Source organism: Coregonus clupeaformis, chromosome 27 (assembly GCF_020615455.1).
Source record: "Coregonus clupeaformis isolate EN_2021a chromosome 27, ASM2061545v1, whole genome shotgun sequence".
In the NCBI taxonomy this organism is placed as follows: Eukaryota; Metazoa; Chordata; class Actinopteri; order Salmoniformes; family Salmonidae; genus Coregonus; species Coregonus clupeaformis.
Window position 1 is genome coordinate 7,678,632 of NC_059218.1, and position 19,623 is coordinate 7,698,254.

Sequence of the window (19,623 nt, forward strand, 5' to 3'; positions counted from 1 at the left end):
GATTTGTTTATCCCATGTCAAGTATTGTAGGTGTGCAATAGATTAAACGGGTGAGACAAATGCATCAATGATTTTGTATACAATATTATATAAGGAAAATGGGAAAAGGCAGCCCCCTATGAGCAGAACATATTTTATAGAAAAGGTTTTATATCTAGTTCCACGTTTAGACTTCTTGGAGACAGAGTGTTGAAGAAAAGTATCCAAAAGGACTCTCATCTCAGGAGGAAATTGAGAATATCACCCCCTCTACGTGGCATTTTCACATGTTCAATTCCCAGGTAGCGAAGAGAGGCCAAGTTGTGCTTTGCCTGGGAAAGTGCACAGCAAGGGGGCTTGCAACGTCTATGTTCCGTGATTCTTGTTTTAAGCGCTCTGCTCGTTTCCCACATACGCCAATCAGCATGAACACTTGATCAAATAAATTACGTTTGTGGTTTTGCAGTGTGGCCTATAATTTGTATCTCTTTGCCAGTCTCTGAGTGGTATAAAACTTGGCATTTGTGAGTAAAGTTGTCCTGAGTGCAACATCCACATAGGGTGAATTCGGAATAAGTGTGACACTTTTTGCGTTTCCGTGTTCTGTAACCTTTTTTGACATCTATCCAACATACTAGCCCAACACATGATACATTTCGGAAATCCTCAAGATGTTTCCTAATCACACAACAACAACAAAAATGTTGATATCATATTCACAGGAGGCATGACACACCCATTTGTGTACAGTCGTGGTCAAAAGTTTTGAGAATGACACAAATATAAATTTTCACAAAGTCTGCTGCCTCAGTTTTTATGATGGCAATTTGCATATACTCCAGAATGTTATGAAGAGTGATCAGATGAATTACAATTAATTGCCATGAAAATGAACTTAATCCCCAAAAAACATTTCCACTGCATTTCAGCCCTGCCACAAAAGGGCCAGCTGACATCATGTCAGTGATTCTCTCGTTAACACAGGTGAGAGTCTTGACGAGGACAAGGCTGGATATCACTCTGTCATGCTGATTGAGTTAGAATAACAGACTGGAACCTTTAAAAGGAGGGTGGTGCTTGAAATCATTGTTCTTCCTCTGTTAACCATGGTTACCTGCAAGGAAACACGTGCCGTCATCATTGCTTTGCACAAAAAGGGCTTCACAGGCAAGGATATTGCTGCTAGTAAGATTGTACCTAAATCAACCATTTATCGGATCATCAAGAACTTCAAGGAGAGAGGTTCAATTGTTGTGAAGAAGGTGTCAGTGTGCCCAAGAAAGTCCAGCAAGCGCCAGGACCGTCTCATAAAGTTGATTCAGCTGCGGGTTTGGGGCACCACCAGTGCAGAACTTGCTCAGGAATGGCAGCATGCAGGTGTGAGTGTGAAATTTTGGGTCCATGGCCAGGAAACTCCCCAGACCTTAATCCCATTGAGAACTTGTGGTCAATCCTCAAGAGGTGCGTGAACAAACAAAAACCCACATATTCTGACAAACTCCAAGCATTGATTATGCAAGAATTGGCTGCCATCAGTCAGGATGTGGCCCAGAAGTTAATTGACAGCATGATAGGGCGGATTGCAGAGGTCTTGAAAAAGAAGGGTCAACACTGCAAATATTGACTCTTTGCATAAACTTAATGTAATTGTCAATAAAAGCCTTTGACACTTTTGGAATGCTTGTAATTATACTTCAGTATACCGTAGTAACATCTGACAAAAATATCTAAAAACACTGAAGCAGCAAACTTTGTGAAGACCAATACTTGTGTAATTCTCCAAACTTTTGACCACGACTATACACTGAGTCAAAACCATATTTTCAGTTCGCTTTTGGTAGACTGGGACAGCATTATTCTAGTCCTAATGGTACCCCAATGACAATATAATTGCATTTTGTGTGATTAGGAAACATCTGACAATTTGAGAAATGTATCATATGTTGGATAGATGTCTGAAGAGGTTACAGAAGACGGAAAGTGTCCCACTTTTTCTGAATTCACTCAAATAACGGTACTAATAACAGTACTACAAGGATATAGTACTACAAGAACCAGAGCCCTGCATAACCTAAGTACAGGGGGTCACTAATGTAAACTGGATCTCTTTCCTCCATTGGAAAAGCCTTTAAGACTGTCCCTCTTTAGCTACTCCATGTTGTCCTACTTTAGCTAGCTATGGTTGGTAAAATGGGACAACTAAAGAAATTACTGAATTACAAAATTGTAACATAATATTGGTAACTTTTTTTTGTATTTTGATACATCAGTATGCACATTTACATCACAATTTGGCACGTGCATTATTTATGACAGTTTTATAACCTTAAAGGGTAGGAAGCATGAGTTTTTACTTACCAACGTAACAACACAGTGTGGTCAAAGATTTATTAACTTAGTTGTAGTCACGATTTGGTTACCTATAACTACAAACATAGTTATGTTTATTTCTTTTATTTTTTTTACATATTTATTAACTTATTTCAAGATATCTTCGGAACTACCCACAATACACTATTTCTCAACAACATATGGAGGATCTATTCTGAGATACCGAGTTCGTATGCTAGCTCGTTAGTTAGCTCAAGCTGGCTAACGTTAGCCACACCGCATGCTCTTCGCAGACTTTATGTTTGTGTTATCTAGTGGGAACCCGTTAGCACTGCAGGCTCTGGTGCCTTCTTGCCGTGGGCTCAAAACGAAAGAGAAAATCATACCTGCTTACTCTAATTGCATAGCGGTTGTACCTCATCTGCTCTCCTTTTTGTTTTGTCAACTTTTCAGCATGTTCTCTGTGAAGTAGGCTATGGGAGTTTTGTAACTTTTCCCACCTTGGCTTAGTGCTAGCACGCTTGCTGACTGACATCTGGAATCTATCTATTTTGGATTTTTCTCGCTATAGCTTTACGATTTTCCCTAAATTTTACCATCGGATGGGCCCCAGCCTTTAATCTGTAAGTCTCTGCTCTTTTGATCTGCGGTTATGTTTTAGTTGTGTTTTGTTAGTTGTGGTCTAACTGTATTTTTTTTTAATGATCCAATTGACATTTTAGTCATTTAGCAGACGCTCTTATCCAGAGCGATTTACAATTAGTGAGTGCATACATTTTTCATACTGGCCCCACGTGGTCTCCAGTAGTTTGATTCTAGCATGCCGACCATAGCCGTGCAGGTTGGTTAGGTTGGCTAGGCTAATAGCTACCGTTAGCTTGCTGGCTAAGATAACTACATATAGCTAACATTCCTTGATATTTGGTTAGATGGCGTTATGTATTTCCAAAACGTTGGTTTACTTGAATGTAGCTGTAAGCTAGGTGTTGATAACAAGTGGCTGATTCATTCAGTGCTAATGTAACGTTAGCAGGCTGGTAGGGCTAACGTTAGCAGGCTAGTTGGCTAGAAACCTTGCAAGTTGATTTGTAACAATAAATTCATAAAGTATTTGCTTGTAAGTTGGCTGACAATTTTATTGAAACCAGTAGTCATGAGTGCAAACAATTTGGTTTAATTTGAAGTTATACATTTGAAGTTATTTCTGTTGGCGTTTACATTATAGGGAATAGGCTGGCTTGCCGGGTCCTCCACATTACATCACACCCTGGAAAAACATTTTCCGACATTCTTTGGAATTCTGATCGGTTTTATGTAATAAGTGAGGTGTAACTTTGCATTGGGACTTTCGATGTGTATACTAATGCAAATCAATATGTTACATGTAGTTACGTTTATGCCACCTACCCTTTAAAATCAAAACAGAAAGAAAGCTATGTCAACACCATAGTGCCCTCAAAGCTCACCACTAAGCTAAGGCCCTGGGACAATTAGGACTAGAATAATGACCCTGGGACTAAACACCTCCTTCTGCAACTGAATCCTGGACTTCCTGACCGGCCGCCCCCAGGTGGTAAGGGTAGGTAACAACACATCTGCCACGCTGATCCTCAACACGGGGGCCCCTCAGGGGTGCGTGCTCAGTCCCTTCCTGTACTCCCTGTTCACCCATGACTGCATGGCCAGGCACGACTCCCAGTGGTAGGCCTGATCACCTACAATGATGAGACAGCCTATAGGGAGGAGGTTAGAGACCTGGCCGTGTGGTGCCAGGACAACAACCTCTCCCTCAACGTGATCAAGACAAAGGAGATGATTGTGTACTACAGGAAAAAAAAGAGCACTGAGCACGCCCCCATTCTCATCGACCGCGCTGTAGTTGAATAGGTTGAGAGCTTCAAGTTCCTTGGTGTTGGTGTCTCTGAGATTTTGTGACCTTTTAAACACGACTCTTGGTGGTTCTTTAAAGATAGTGGAGCATTTAGGGTCTGAACTGACAATATGCCAATGTTTTTAATTGCATCTTGCATGGCATTTCCCAGAGGAGAATATTCCACAATACATTGTATCCTAGGGTCAGTCTTTTTGCGCACTGAGGGTTTCACGCTATCCAATTGGCTAGTGTCCATGACGCTCTCTGCAGCTGATTGTAGGCACTCTTCAGGATAACCTTTCTCACAGAATCTGTTAATCAAGACTGCTTTGTTGGGAGAAAGCAGCTTCAGTGCTACAGATTCTGCGGACACATTTAAACTGACTGATCTTTTCTTCGATCTAAGGGCTTCCTATATAGATTGGTGACGAATGTGTCATTTCCTTTGGTGATCTCAATGTTAAAGAAGCTGACACTAGAGTAATCAAAGTCTTTGGTGAAACTATACTGAATAAAAATATAAACGCAACAATTTCAAATGTTTTACTGAGTTACAGTTCATATAAGGAAATCAGTCAATTAAAATAAATGAATTAGGCCCTAATCTATGGATTACACATGACTGGGAATACAGATATGCATATGTTGCTGTGTTGGGCTGACTGCACCACCCTCTGGAGAGTCCTGCGGTTGTGGTGGATGGTGCAATTGCCATACCAAGCGGTGATACAGCCCGACAGGATGCTTTCAATGGTGCATCTGTAGAAGTTTGTGAGGGTCTTAGGGGCCAAGCTGAATATTTTCAGCCTCCTGAGGTTGAGGAGGCGCTGTTGCGCCTTCTTCACCACACTGTCTGTGTGGATGGACCATTTCAGTATGTCAGTGATGCGGCCCCGTTGATGTGGATGGGGGCGTGCTCTCTCTGCTGTCTCCTGAAGTCCACGATCAGCTCATTCGTTTTGTTGATGTTGAGGGAGAGGTTATTTTCTTGGCACCACTCTGCAAGGGCACTCACCTTCCTTCCTGTAGGCTTCTCGTCATTGTTGGTAATCAGGCCTACCACTGTTGTGCCGTCTGCAAACTTGATTATTGAGTTGGAGACGTGTGTGGCCACGCAGTCATGGGTGAACAGGGAGTACAGGAAGGGGCTGAGCACACACCTTTGTAGGGCCGCCGTGTTGAGGATCAGCGTAACAGAGGTGTTGTTGCCTACCTTCACCACCTGGGGTCGTCAGGAAGTTTAGGACACAGGGCAGGATTCAGACCCAGGGCCCTGAGCTTAGTGATGAGCTTGGAGGGCACTATGGTGTTGAAGGCTGAGCTGTAGTCGATGAACAGCATTCTTACATAGGTATTCCTTTTGTCCAGATGGGATAGGGCAGTGTGCAGTGCGATGGCGATTGCATCATCCATGGATCTGTTGGGGCGGTATGCAAATTGTAGTGGGTCTAGGGTGTCGGGTAAGGTGGAGGTGATTTGTTCCTTAACTAGCCTCTCAAAGCACTTCATGATGACAGACGTGAGTGCTACGGGGCGATAGTCATTTAGTTCAGTTACCTTTGCTTTCTTGGGTATAGGAAAAATGGTGGGCATCTTGAAGCAATTGGGAACAACAGACTGGGATAGGGAGAGATTGAATATGTCCGTAAACACTCCACATGCTCCCAGGACGTGGCTTGCGAGGGTTAACAGACTGAAATGTCTTACTCGCGTCGGCCACGGAGAACGAGAGCTCACAGTCCTTGTGAGCGGTGTTAACCCACGTCGGCGCCACTGTGTTTTCCTCGAAGCGGGCGAAGAAGGTTTTTAACTTGTTCGGGAAAACAGTTTTCATTGATCTGGGGAATTGTCTTGAGTACGTTAATCATGTCACTAAAGGCCTGATTGGTGGAGTGCTGCAGAGATGGTTGTCCTTCTGGAAAGTTCTCCCATCTCCATCACGTTCTTGGTCACCTCCCTGACCAAGGCCCTTCTCCCCCGATCGCTCAGTTTGGCCGGGCGGCCAGCTCTAGAAAGAGTCTTGGTGGTTCCAAACTTCTTCCATTTAAGAATGATGGAGGCCACTGTGTTCTTGGGGACCTTCAATGCTGCAGAATTATTTTTGGTACCCTTCCCCAGATCTGCGCCTCGACACTACCTGTCTATATAAGCTCATGTCTCGGAGCTCTACGGACAATTCCTTCGACCTCATAGCTTGGTTTTTGCTCTGACATGCACTGTCAACTGTGGGACCTTATATAGACAGGTGTGTGCCTTTCCAAATCATATTCAATCAATTTAATTTACCACGGGTGGACTCCAATCTAGTTGTAGAAACATCTTAAGGATGATCAATGGAAACAGAATGCATCTGAGCTCAATTTCGAGTCTCATAGCAAAGGGTCTGAATACTTATGTAAATAAGATATTTCTGTTTTTTATGTTACACGTTTGCAAACATTTCTAAAACCTATTTTCGCTCTGTCATTATCGGGTATTGTGTGTAGATTGATGAGGCAAAAATATAATTTAATCAATTTTAGAATAACTGTGTGTGGAAAAGGTGAAGGGGTCTGAATACTTTCCGAATGCACTGTATGTATACTGTGTAATAATTATATTTATTTATTCAATTGATCAGATGCAGCCTACCTGCTTCTGAGTAGGTGTGTTTACAGTGGTATGACCTGACGAAGATCCAACTCAAATTGATACATTGTCTGTTTTTTGCATCTGATTAAATCATCATGGGAGCATACGAAAAACTTAAATTAAACGCTGAGTCTCAAATAGCCACCTGTCCCTTTTAATACCTGGGCAACAGCACACATTTCAGCAAATAAACGGCTGTTTCAAATACACTTCATTTGTTTAATGTTTTATTTGTTACATTAAATAATTCTGTAATGACTCGAGAAAAGGATTCAAAATCATCCGTTTTTATCGCCAGCAAGAAACTGCTAGCCATTAACCGCTAACAGCAGAGAACTGCTAGCTAACAGGCAAGCACAAAAACAGTAAACAACTTCGGGAGTATAGACCCCTAGAAATCTGCCTGTTGTGTTCAGTTGGCTATTAATTGAAGTTTTGCGGTACCAGAGTTGCGGATATTACTTTTTAAGTTTTCTGAGAGTGCTCATGTCTCACTGGTGCTCGCTTCGCAGTCGCCCAAAAGCCTGAAGTAGTGGACTCTGGGAAAAGAGAGCGGATGGAGGAGAAAGAGAAGACAACAGAGGAGGGTAATAAAGGTTATAGCTTTCTAGCTGTGTAAAATAATGTGAGTTTTTTCCCAGTGACCTGTAGTTTGTAGTTCATAAGGGATGAGGCGAAGTGAACAAATTCTGACTTCAGTTTTTCGGACCCTTTCTGACTCTCATAGTTCCCCCCCAACCCGAGGCAGAGGGCCCTGGAGAGAGTGAGAGCCCCTCTGAGGGAGAGGAAGAGAAGGAGGAAGTGGTGAAGAAAGACAAGGAGATTGAGACAGAAGGTATCTGTCATGGTGTAGGATTTGATCAACTGCGTTAGTTAGTAGTTTTATAACTCATTGTGCTCCTTTGAAATAGACTGAATCCATTAGGTACACTAGTATTATGAATGAATGAATTAACAAACAAAATAACAAACCAATGAATGATGTGATCCTTTGGTGCTCACAGCCCCTCCAATGCCTGAAGTGGAGGGGACGGGTGGCACACAGGAGACCGGGAAACCTTCTGAGAAAGAGGGAGAGAAAGAGGAGGGGCGGGAGGAGGACACAGGAAAAAAGACTGAAGGTATCTTCTGTGGATGAGCTGTACATGTATAGAGCTAGTGTGTAGTACTAGTGAGTGTGTGAGTTTGTATAGACCAGTTCATAGATGAGTATTGTTCAAAAGCAAACACGTTGGAGTACTGTAAATACTTTTCCAGAAATTACCAGTCAATGTGTAGAGCTGTTGATCAGTCGAAGCCTGTCGAAGTTGGAGCTTGAAACTGGGAGCATTCAGACAGCACTAATCAACCTGTAGAGAAATAGATCTCAGCTCTCTCACTCTTCCTCTGTGGTGATCCAGAGGAAGTTCTCGAAACACCTGAGTGGGGAAGCTTGGGTCAGGAGACCTTAGAGCCCCCTGGGAGAGAGGAGGAGAAGAAGAAGTGGGAGGAGGAAGAGAGTGAAGAGGAGAGAGAGTATGTGAAAAAGAAAGGTAGAACTTGGCTAGTGTTTAGTGTACACACCCTATAGGATAGGATCCTGTAGATTCCATCTCTCCCAAGTAGGGTGACCACATGTCCCGGATTGTGTGGTAAAGTCATTTACATTACATTTTTACATTTTAGTCATTTAGCAGACGCTCTTATCCCCACATTTTGGCCATTAGTTCCGCAACCAAACAATCATATCCCGCATTTTAGCAACAAATTCAAACACCACTAATTTAGAAAACAGCTAGATTTGTCTCGTATTTCAGTCAGACATTCCAACCTGTCTCTTGCAGTCACGTTGCACTAATGAAAAAATATATATCTGAAGGATGTGGTACTGGTGATGTTAAACACTTCTCCAATCGTTGCTGTGATCTGATATTCTGCGCAGCACAAGACGAGACATAGGCGAGACAAGACAAGACATCGGGCTAAATTACAGCTAAACTTGGAGAGGTCAGTTACCTAACTACTTTAAGTGTGCTTCTGACAAAGAGCTACAAAAGTAAGTAAATAGCCTTATTAGACTGAAAGATATAAGGTGATTTCGTCAAACTTATGAGGCTCTCCATGCTCATTGCTCATTCAACATATTTGCTGCTACTTCACTCAATCCCGTTTTAAAAGTCTCCCTTCCTAATTGTTTTACGTTCCCTTAGACCAACCAGAAATGTTTCCTTTGCCAAATATTCCCAGATTTTCATAAAACAGCCACACGTGGTCTCTCGTTTCTGCAAAAGAGTAGGCTGCATGCGCTTCAATTAGCTAATTTGGTGCAGTAGGGATGTAGTGCTGCCGGATCCTGTGATCGTTTAGTAAAGTTAGATCAAAGCTGAATCAATGTCTTAGAAGATCACATAATGATTAATTAGTATTATACATAACAGAACCAAATATAATAGCATAGTATAATGATACTGTTGCAGCAAAAACACCACAGTGGTAATTTCTGAATAGTCCCAAAAATATTCTCATGCTTTCAAAACTCAACAGCGGCCGCCACTAAATCTAATTTATTTATAAAGCCCTTTTTACATCAGCAGATGTCACAAAGTGCTTATACAGAAACCCAGCCTAAAACCCCAAACAGCAAGCAATGCAGATGTAGAAGCACGGTGGCTAGGAAAAACTCCATAGAAAGGCAGGAACCTAGGAAGAAACCTAGAGAGGAACCAGGCTCTGAGAGGTGGCCAGCCCTCTTCTGGCTGTGCCGGGTGGAGATTATAAGATGTTCAAACGTTCATAGATGACCAGCAGGGTCAAATAATAATCACAGTGGTTGTAGAGGGTGCAACAGGTCAGCACCTCAGGAGTAAATGTCAGTTGGCTTTTCATAGCCGAGCATTCAGTGGGAGAGAGAGAGAGAGAGAGAGAGAGAGAGAGAGAGAGAGAGAGAGAGAGAGAGAGAGAGAGAGAGAGAGAGAGAGAGAGAGAGAGAGAGAGAGAGAGAGAGAGAGAGAGAGAGAGGAAAACAGCAGGTCCGGGACAAGGTAGCACTAGGCAGAATTTGCTTGGATTTAAGCAAAATACAGGAAGGCTAAATAGTTTGTTAACACCGTCTGCTCTAATTCTCTCACAAAAAAGTAATTGAACAAGATCTAAATGCATATTCCCATGAAACTGATTGAAATCAAATTATTGGCATGCAGATGCAGTTTGGACGTTTCACCAGTAAAAGATGAAGAATGCTGCCAACATTTTGTATTCATGTAGGCTACTCTGTCCCACAAAATCATCCTGTTGTCCCGCATTTGGGTATTTTAAATGTGGTCACCCTACTCCCAAGCCATATCCTTACTATAACTAGATGATGACCAACCCATAGAGATAAAACTAGCTGGTTTTGAACTGTACCGAAGCAAGATGGGCGACAAACTGTTCCTTTCCAGGACATTGGGGCTCTATAACAACAGCCTCTCTATAATTATAGCTCTATCGAACACCTTCTCAATAACATGCAGCTGCAATAGGTAGCCCATAGGCTACTTTGTTGTGATCTAGCAGGGGCTGTTTGCATGTTGCGCTGGGTTGCAGATTCAGGTTGGATCCAGGAAACCCTTCTAAAACAATGATTCCTTAATCTCGTGAAGGGATTCTCAAGCTCTTGATCTCAGGAGGAGAGCCCCAGGCCAGACAGTTATATGGGATCATAGACGATGATTTCAAAGGTAAGACACAGAACAATAGTAGCTAGACTGGGGATGCCTACAGGAGACTGAAGCATCGTCCGGCGTGGAATCTTGTTTAGTGCGTGGACATCAGTTGGTAGAGAGTTAGTAGAGTAGATAGTTAGTGGAGTAGATAGTAGAGTAGAGAGTTAGTAGAGTAGATAGTTAGTGGAGTAGATAGTTAGTAGAGTAGATAGTAGATAGTTAGTAGAGTAGAGAGTTAGTAGAGAGTTAGTAGAGTAGATAGTTAGTGGAGTAGAGAGTTAGTAGAGTAGAGAGTTAGTTGAACATTTGTAGAGTAGAGGTAGTAGAGAGTTAGTTGAACATTTGTTGAGTAGAGTTAGTAGAGAGTTAGTTGAGTAGCATTGATGAAGAACGTTATATATGGAAATTGTCACTGTCTGCAAAAACCGTGGAAAGATTCCTTTTCTCTGCAAGTCTTTGTTGTCTTCCTTTTGGTTGTGTCTTCTGTCTGACTCCATCATCCCTCATCATCATGTTGGTGTTGTTTTGGCTCACAAGGTAAGCATCTGCATGTCTTATTCTCTGTCACTGTCTTGTATTTACTGTCACTATCTAATCATTGCTAATCACTATTTATCACCATTCAAACAGGTCCATTTGCTCCCTGTCCAACACTTCTCCTAATGATATGTGACAGAAATATTGTTAATCCTTATTTTGAATGCCAACTAATATAGGCATATGGAACCTTCAAAATAACAGCCTCTCCCTTGTTGCAATCTTTTTTTTTACAGTCTTCCATGAAGTCCCACCTTGACTTTGCGTTCATTTGTGGAACTATGCCCTGTTCTCCCTCTCCCCCGTCTGTGGAGTAATTGGGCATTTATATTGAATTACTGAGTAACTTTTCTCACCTAACTCATCTTTTATCACTGAGAGTAGCATTTTATGTGAGTGCGTTTTATGTGACTTCTCGCCGGTGGTTCTCCCCTCTCAAAACAGCCCATAAATATTTCAATGTCATCAACCAAACAATAATAAAATAATTATGTGATGGCTGATTAAACAGCTAAACGGCAACCTTTTAGTGTGCATTTAAATTTGTATTTGCATAAACATGCCTGGTAAACGCCTCCTTAGAGGACAGCGATGCCTTGCAGTGCACACACACTGCAGCCGACTTCTGAAGCTTAATAAAACCTTAATTAGGTACAAACCTCAGCCAAGATAATCGCAGGAAGGATGTCTCTCGCTCTCGCTCTCTCTCGCTCTCTCTCTCTCTCTCTCTATCTCTACAAAGATGAAAGCACTCATCATCGATTCATTAACTCACAGATCGCCCGACGTTAAGATATTTGAAGCGTTCCTAAATCGTTAATATCCTAAACCTACCGTAACTGTTTCTTAAAACTGTTGGGGGTTCTCGAGGAACGGAGTTGGGAAACACTGTCCTATGTCCCATTGTCCTATGTCCCATAACACCAACTCTTCTCTCTCCCCTCCAATGTCACTACTGTACTCTAAGCATCCCATTACCATTCTCTAACCATTCTTTAACTCTTCTCTGTCCTCTCAGACTGTGAGTGCTACGGCCACTCTAACCGCTGCAGCTACATAGACTACTTGAACATCGTGACGTGTGTCAGCTGCAAGCACAATACCAGAGGACAGAACTGCCAGCACTGCAGACTGGGCTACTTCAGAAACAACTCTGCCGAACTGGATGATGAGGACGTCTGCATCGGTCAGTCACAGTGTGTGTGTGTGTGTAGGTGGGTGGGGTTTTTTTTTTTGGGGGTAGTCGGGGGGATGTGTGTGTTCGTTTGCTTGTTTGTGTGTGTGTGTGTGCATTTACTGCAGAATAATCATTAGGCATTATGTGTGTTACACAAACAAAGTGTGTAATGTTGATTCACCAAGACGTCATTGATCAACAATACAGTTTAGAAAGATCAGCAGTTCCATCTCCAACCAATACTGCGAGGAAAAAAGAACAACAAAACAGATAAAAAACAGATATAAAAAACACTGACTCACTGAGATAAGACTATTATTCCTCTGGAGTTGACTGTGGTGTTGATGTAGTCCATCTGCAGGTGAGTGGTGGGAGGCTAGAGGTGTGTAGGAGGGGAAATGGGGGGGGGCAGTCCTTGGAGTCAGCACAAATGAGGCCCCATTAGCTCGCCTGACAGGCTACTGGCACACTGAGACTAGCACCGAATCAATACAGAGCAGAGAGAGAGGGAAAGAGAGCACGCAGGGAGAGAGTGTGTGCGTCTTGTGCACTCATGCACGCACACACCAAATTAACTTACAAATAGATATATTTTCTAACATGTCTTCAAAATTATGTGTATTTTTTATGTACTATGAGATAAAACTGGGTTAATCACGAACATAGAGTTAGAATTCTTTGTTACTGGGCCAGGAATTTAATTGGGTAATTTCACTGTGTGTGTGGGGGTAAAGAGGCAATCTGACCTAGGGTCAAATTGCTCGCTCTTACTTAAATCCATGGCTGCCTTATCTCAACAGAGACTGAAACTAGCTTGTGGCCTTTTGTTTCTCTCTTCAAACACAGTGAAGGGAGCGGCTCCAGGGTTGAATGGAGTTTGGGCTAGACCTTTGTCTCTCCTTGGCTATCTTCTTGATTGATTACAGCATGATGGGGTGGGGTTGGTGTATGTTTCAAGGATTTAGGGACCTGTCATGTCCAACAATCGGTCTTCAGGTTAAGCCCGGAAGAGCCGGGGTTGAACAGAGTTTAAACTAAACATGAGTGTTTTTGCAAGACAGGGGAGTGATTGATTGTAGTACTATGTGATTCTGAACTGAATGAAAGTCAAACTTAGCCGCCACCATAGACAAAGGGAGTGGGCGGAGCAATAAAAGAGCGGGAAACTGAAGAGGGAGGGATTTTAAAGCTAGGGTGTGTGGAGGGCACTATATAAGATGGAGAGAGAGTGAGAAGAAAGGCTACTCTGCAGACCAGCTTCCTTTTATTGAAATTCAATAAAGTAAATCTTGACTCAACAAAAACTCTGTAACAACTTTGATTTTGAATAAAGTATAGTGATTAATTTCCACAACATAATCTCTCTCTTTTTCTATCTTTCTCCTCTCCCCCTCCCTCCCCTCCCCCCCAGAGTGTAACTGTAACCAGATGGGTTCTGTCCATGACCGGTGTAATGGGACAGGCTTCTGCCAGTGTAAAGACGGCACTACGGGGCCCAAGTGTGACGACTGTTTCCCTGGGTACTACTGGAAACAAGGGTGTTACCGTGAGTATACAGGGGAAAATGCAGTGGGTGAGCGTATGGGGGGGTTTGTGGGTGCGTGTGTGTAAATGCCCATGCACATGCGTGTATGAAATGAGAAATGTTGTAGGGAATATGTCAACTAGTATAGTGAAACCATGTGCAATCAAGTATTATGTGTTTAGCTGGCTAAGATCAAGGAATGGTCATGAGAAGCGAATATCAAAGCAAGTATTATTTAATAACTTGGTAAAATGAATGGATTCACATACAAGGCATAAAGCTTAAGATACAAGGCAATATTGCCATTAACAAAGAATTCACAATCAAGGTTAACTTACAAGACAAAGCATGAACTAATCAGACCTACTCAGGCCATGGGCCTGGGTAGCTCACAAAATGAACATTTCTATACAACCTTATTCCATGGGCTGGAAACAGGAGAAGAAAAGAACAACAGACCTTCATTCCATTTAAACCAGATCTGACTTGTTTGTATAAAGAAATTGTTGACCAATCCACAGACCAAACCAAATGTAGTACAACTAAGATATCCAATCAGATCAAACTAGCCTCTAGGAAGGGGGTCACATCTATGTGTGATGACCAGCATTCCTGAGAGGACAATTGCATACAGTGTCGTCAGAGTTCACGCTGAACAACCACAAGTAACCATATAGATGGAAACTACATTCATATAGATGGCATCTGAGTCCTCCTTAGGTGACAGGTTTCAGATAGATACCATACATGGATACCATAGTATTCTATCACACATTCAATAGTCAGTTATCTGGTTACTGTTGGAGAGAGAGATACAGTTTGGCCCCTCAGAAGGGCGTACTGGTCCTTAAAGTATTGGCCTTTGTGTTTTGTTGAGCCATTTGCCATGCGGCTGGAAGTGACAGAGAGAACATAGATTAGGGCCGAGCCTACAGCAGCAGTCTCTAAAGGCATCAGCATGCTTCAGTTTGGCTGCCGCCTAGCCGAACTCAGCTAGGAGAAACGAATGAGTGTGCTCGCATACTCCCATAAAAGACCTTCGCTTGAACAATGAGAAAAAAAGCAGCAATAGTACTGTGTCCATTTTGAGACGCCGTAGCCATTATACACTTCCTCAAAATAGTCTTATTAATCTAAGATAACTCAAGAAATCAGACATTAATTTGGACGTTTTTGCAGAGGAGATTACCCCGCCCTCCATTTGGCAAATCTGACCATAATTCTATCCTCCTGATTCCTGCTTACAAGCAAAAACTGAAGCAGGAAGTACAGAAGTGGTCAGATGACGCAGATGCTAAGCTACAGGACTTTTTTGCTAGCACAGACTGGAATATGTTCCGGGATTCTTACGATGGCATTGAAGAGTACACCACATCAGTCACTGGCTTCATCAATAAGTGCATCGATGATATCATCCCCACAGTGACCGTACATACATACCCCAATCAGAAGCCATGGATTACAGGCAACATCCGCACTGAGCTAAAGCAAGCAACACTGAAGCATGTATGAGAGCATCAACTGTTCCGGACGACTGTGTGATCACGCTCTCCATAGCCGATGTGAGTAACACCTTTAAACAGGTCAACATTCACAAGGCTGCAGGGCCAGATGGATTACCAGGACGTGTACTCCGAGCATGCGCTGACCAACTGGCAAGTGTCTTCACTGACATTTTCAACCTGTCCCTGACTGAGTCTGTAATACCAACATGTTTCAGGCAGACCACGATAGTCCCTGTGACCAAGAACACTAAGGTAACCTGCCTAAATGACTACCGACCCGTAGCACTCACGTCTGTAGCCATGAAGTGTTTTGAAAGGCTGGTCATGGCTCACATCAACACCATTATCCCAGAAACCCTAGATCCACTCCAACTTGCATACCGCCCAAACAGATCCACAGACGATGCAATCTCTATTGCACTCCACACTGCCCTTTCCCACCTGGACAAAAGGAACATGTACGTGAGAATGCTATTCATTGACTACAGCTCAGCGTTCAACACCATAGTGCCCTCAAAGCTCATCACTAAGCTAAGGACCCTGGGACTAAACTTCTCCCTCTGCAACTGGATCCTGGACTTCCTGTCGGGCCGCCCCCAGGTGGTATGGGTAGGTAACAACACATCTGCCACTCTGATCCTCAACACGGGGGCCCCTCAGGGGTGCGTGCTCAGTCCCCTTCTGTACTCCCTGTTCACCCATGACTGCATGGCCAAGCACAACTCCAACACCATCCTTAAGTTTGCCGACGACACAACAGTGGTAAGCCTGATCACCGACAACGATGAGACAGCCTATAGGGATGAGGTCAGAAACCTGGCCTTGTGGTGCCAGGATAACAACCTCTTCCTCAACGTGATCAAGACAAAGGAAATTATTGTGGACTACAGGAAAAGGAGGACTGAGCATGCCCCCATTCTCATCGACGGGGCTGTAGATGAGCAGGTTGAGAGCTTCAAGTTCATTGGTGTCCACATCACCAACAAACTATCATGGTCCAAACACACCAAGAAAGTTGTGAAGAGGGCACGACAATGCCTATTCTCCCTCAGGAGACTGAAAAGATTTGGCATGGGTCCTCAGATCCTCAAAAATGTCTACAGCTGCACCATCGAGAGCATCCTGACTGGTTGCAGCACCGCCTGGTATGGCAACTGCTCGGCCTCCGACCGTAAGGCGCTACAGAGGGTAGTGCGTACGGCCCAGTACATCACTGGGGCCAAGCTTCCTGACATCCAGGACCATACAGTTGAAGTCAGAAAATTACATACACTTAGTCATTAAAACTCGTTTTTCAACCACTCCACAAATGTCTTGTTAACAAACTATAGTTTTGGTAAGTCGGTTAGGACATCTACTTTGTGCATGACACAAGTAATTTTTCCAACAATTGTTTACAGACAGATTATTTCACTTATAATTCACTGTATCACAATTCCAGTGGGTCAGAAGTTTACCTACACTAAGTTGACTGTGCCTTTAAACAGCTTGGAAAATTCCAGAAAATGATGTCATGGCTTTAGAAGCTTCCGATAGGCTAATTGACATCATTTGAATCAATAGGAGGTGTACCTGTGGATGTATTTCAAGGCCTACCTTCAAACTCAGTGTCTCTTTGCTTGACATCATGGGAAAATCAAAATAAATCAGCCAAGACCTCAGAAAAGAAATGGTAGACCTCCACATGTCTGGTTCATCCTTGGGAGCAATTTCCAAACGCCAGAAGGTACCACATACATCTGTACAAACAATAGTACGCAAGTATAAACACCATGGGACCACGCAGCCGTCATACCGCTCAGGAAGGAGACGCGTTCTGTCTCCTAGAGATGAACGTACTTTGGTGCGAAAAGTGAAAATCAATCCCAGAACAACAGCAAAGGACCTTGTGAAGATGCTGGAGGAAACAGGTACAAAAGAACACCATCCCAACCGTGAGGCACGGGGGTGGCAGCATCATGCTGTGGGGGTGATTTGCTGCAGGAGGGACTGGTGCACTTCACAAAATAGATGGCATCATGAGGAAGGAAAATTAGGTGGATATATTGAAGCAACATTTCAAGACATCAGTCAGGAAGTTAAAGCCTGGTCGCAAACGGGTCTTCCAAATGGACAATGTATGTAAACTTCTGACCCACTGGGAATGTGATGAAAGAAATAAAAGCTGAAATAAATCATTCTCTCTACTATTATTCTGACATTTCACATTCTTAAAATAAAGTGGTGATCCTAACTGAATTTTTACTAGGATTAAATGTCAGGAATTGTGAAAAACAGAGTTTAAATGTACTTGGCTAAGGTGTATATAAACTTCCGACTTAAACTGTATATACTAGGCGGTGTCAGTGGAAGGCCCAAAAAATTGTCATAGACTGTTCTCTCTGCTACCGCACGGAAAGCGGTACCGGAGCACCAAGTCTAGGACCAAAAGGCTCCTTAACAGCTTCTACCCCCAAGCCATAAGACTGCTGAACAATTATTCAAATGCATACCTGGACTATTTACACTGCTGCTACTCGCTGTTTATTATCAAATTACCTCGACTAACCTGTACCCCCGCACATTGACTCGGTACCGGTACCCCCTGTATATAGCCTCGTTATTGCTATGTCATTTTCTTGTGTTACTTTATTTTTTATATACTTTAGTTTATGTAGTAAATATTATTTTAACTCTGTTTCTTGAACTGCATTGTTGGTTAAGGGCTTGTAAGTAAGCATTTCACGGTAAATTCTATATATCTGTTGTATTCGGCGCATGTGACAAATAACATTTAATTTGATTCGATTTTACCAGTTTTGAATATTGTCTGTGCGTGCTGGTGAGACAATACCTCTACAACCCTTCGATTTTTATTTTACTTTATTAGGATACCCATTAGCCAACGCCAATGGCGACAGCTAGTCTTACTGGGGCCCGACACATAATGAAAAAGACAGTGTTGTGTGTAAGTTGACTATACAAACAATTAGGAATTTCGAACACATACATGTTTCTTATAAAAACAAGAAGTGATGCAGTTAGTCTTTCCTCAACTTTTAGCCAAAGACTGGCATGCATAGTATTGATATTAGCCCTCTGCAGCACTTGACCATATCACTGGACAATAATCAAGATAAGATAAAACTAGAGCCAACACTTGCTCTGTGGAGTGTTGTGTTAGAAAAAGTAGAGCATCTCTTTATCACAGACAGACCTCTCCCCATCGTTACAACCATTGAATCTATTTGTTTTTTGACCATGACAGTTTACAATCTAAGGTAACACTAAGTAATTTAGTCTCCTCAACTTGTTCAACAGCCACACCGTTCAGTACCAGATTCAGCTGAGGTCTAGAACTTAGGGAATGATTTGTACCAAATACAATGCTCTTAGTTTTAGAGATGTTCAGGACCAGTATATTTCTGGCCAACCATTCCAAAACTGACTGCAAGTCTTTGTTAAGGGTTTCAGTGACTTCATTAGCTGTGGTTGCTGATGCGTATAGGGTTGAATCATCAGCATACATGGACACACAGGCTTTTTTTAATGCCAGTGGCAGGTCATTGGTAAAAATAGAAAAGAGTAGAGGGCCTAGAGAGCTGCCCTGTGATACACCACACTTTAAAGTTTGACATTAGATAAGCTTCCATTAAAGAAAACCCTCTTGAGTAGATAGCTCTGAATTCACGATATGGCAGAGGTTGAAAAGCCATAACTAGGGCTGTGGCGGTCATGAAATGTTGTGTAATAAATCAATTTAATATACACCATCACAATAAATCCATTATTCATTTTAGTCAGGTCTAAAGAAACATTATGATGTGAAGAGAAATGCATTTCCGAAGAACAGAATATGAGTTGGCCTACTGTATGTTATCTGGCTATGCTCCATGCTGTAGGCTTGTTCATTTAGCTGACAAGATATGCCTATAAGTCCCATGCCATTATTTTATATTATATGATTTTATAGCAAGAAGAATATAATTGAACTTAGCTGAATGGCTATGTTGAGCGTAAAAGTTAGCATTTGAAACAGGCCATATAAGCCAGATTTAGAGTTATTTGGAAACTTTAGTTGTGAATGATACAAACCTTAGAATGTCTTAGAAATTAAAACATATATGGGCTGCATGATGATTTGAGAAAGTCGCAAAAAAGCTTGCGCTCTGTTTCTTGCCTAAGGCTGCATAGCTGTTCTCTCATCAAGTGATCATATTTTCACCCATCAGACTATTCTCCATTTGATCTAGTCTTTACTAATATGTAACATTTGTTTCGATCTAGAATGGCCCATTATCAAATGGGCAGGGAAGAGGGGCAGGGGAAAGAAGACATGTCATCTGTATGCACTCAGATAATGAACGGAGGCCACGCGCTTTCCCACCGGTCCGTTTTTCAAT

The 19,623-nt window shown here is 42.5% G+C and overlaps 2 protein-coding genes across 4 annotated transcripts in view; both read left to right on the forward strand.

Annotated features, from left to right (window-relative positions):
- Window positions 1-19,623, forward strand: part of LOC121541431 (netrin-G2) — a 158,661-nt gene that overhangs the window by 120,681 nt on the left and 18,357 nt on the right. For both annotated transcript variants that reach the window (XM_041850430.2, XM_041850431.2), the window contains exons 7-8: window positions 12,053-12,220; window positions 13,623-13,757. In XM_041850430.2, coding sequence (XP_041706364.1) covers window positions 12,053-12,220; window positions 13,623-13,757 — 303 coding nt within the window. The remainder of the gene's footprint in view (window positions 1-12,052; window positions 12,221-13,622; window positions 13,758-19,623) is intronic.
- On the forward strand, window positions 7,290-8,323 carry LOC121541432 (neurofilament medium polypeptide-like). 2 transcript variants are annotated; one of them, XR_005995754.1, is made up of 3 exons: window positions 7,290-7,649; window positions 7,819-7,935; window positions 8,215-8,323. XR_005995754.1 is itself a non-coding variant. In XM_041850433.1 (3 exons), exons 1-3 carry the CDS (start codon window positions 7,371-7,373, stop codon window positions 7,950-7,952), a joined length of 273 nt encoding a protein of 90 aa, XP_041706367.1. In that variant the 5' UTR covers window positions 7,290-7,370; the 3' UTR covers window positions 7,953-8,323. The 2 variants fall into 2 exon arrangements, 1 of the variants encoding a protein (XP_041706367.1); XM_041850433.1 differs by having other exon boundaries at window positions 7,290-7,401; window positions 7,542-7,649; window positions 7,819-8,323.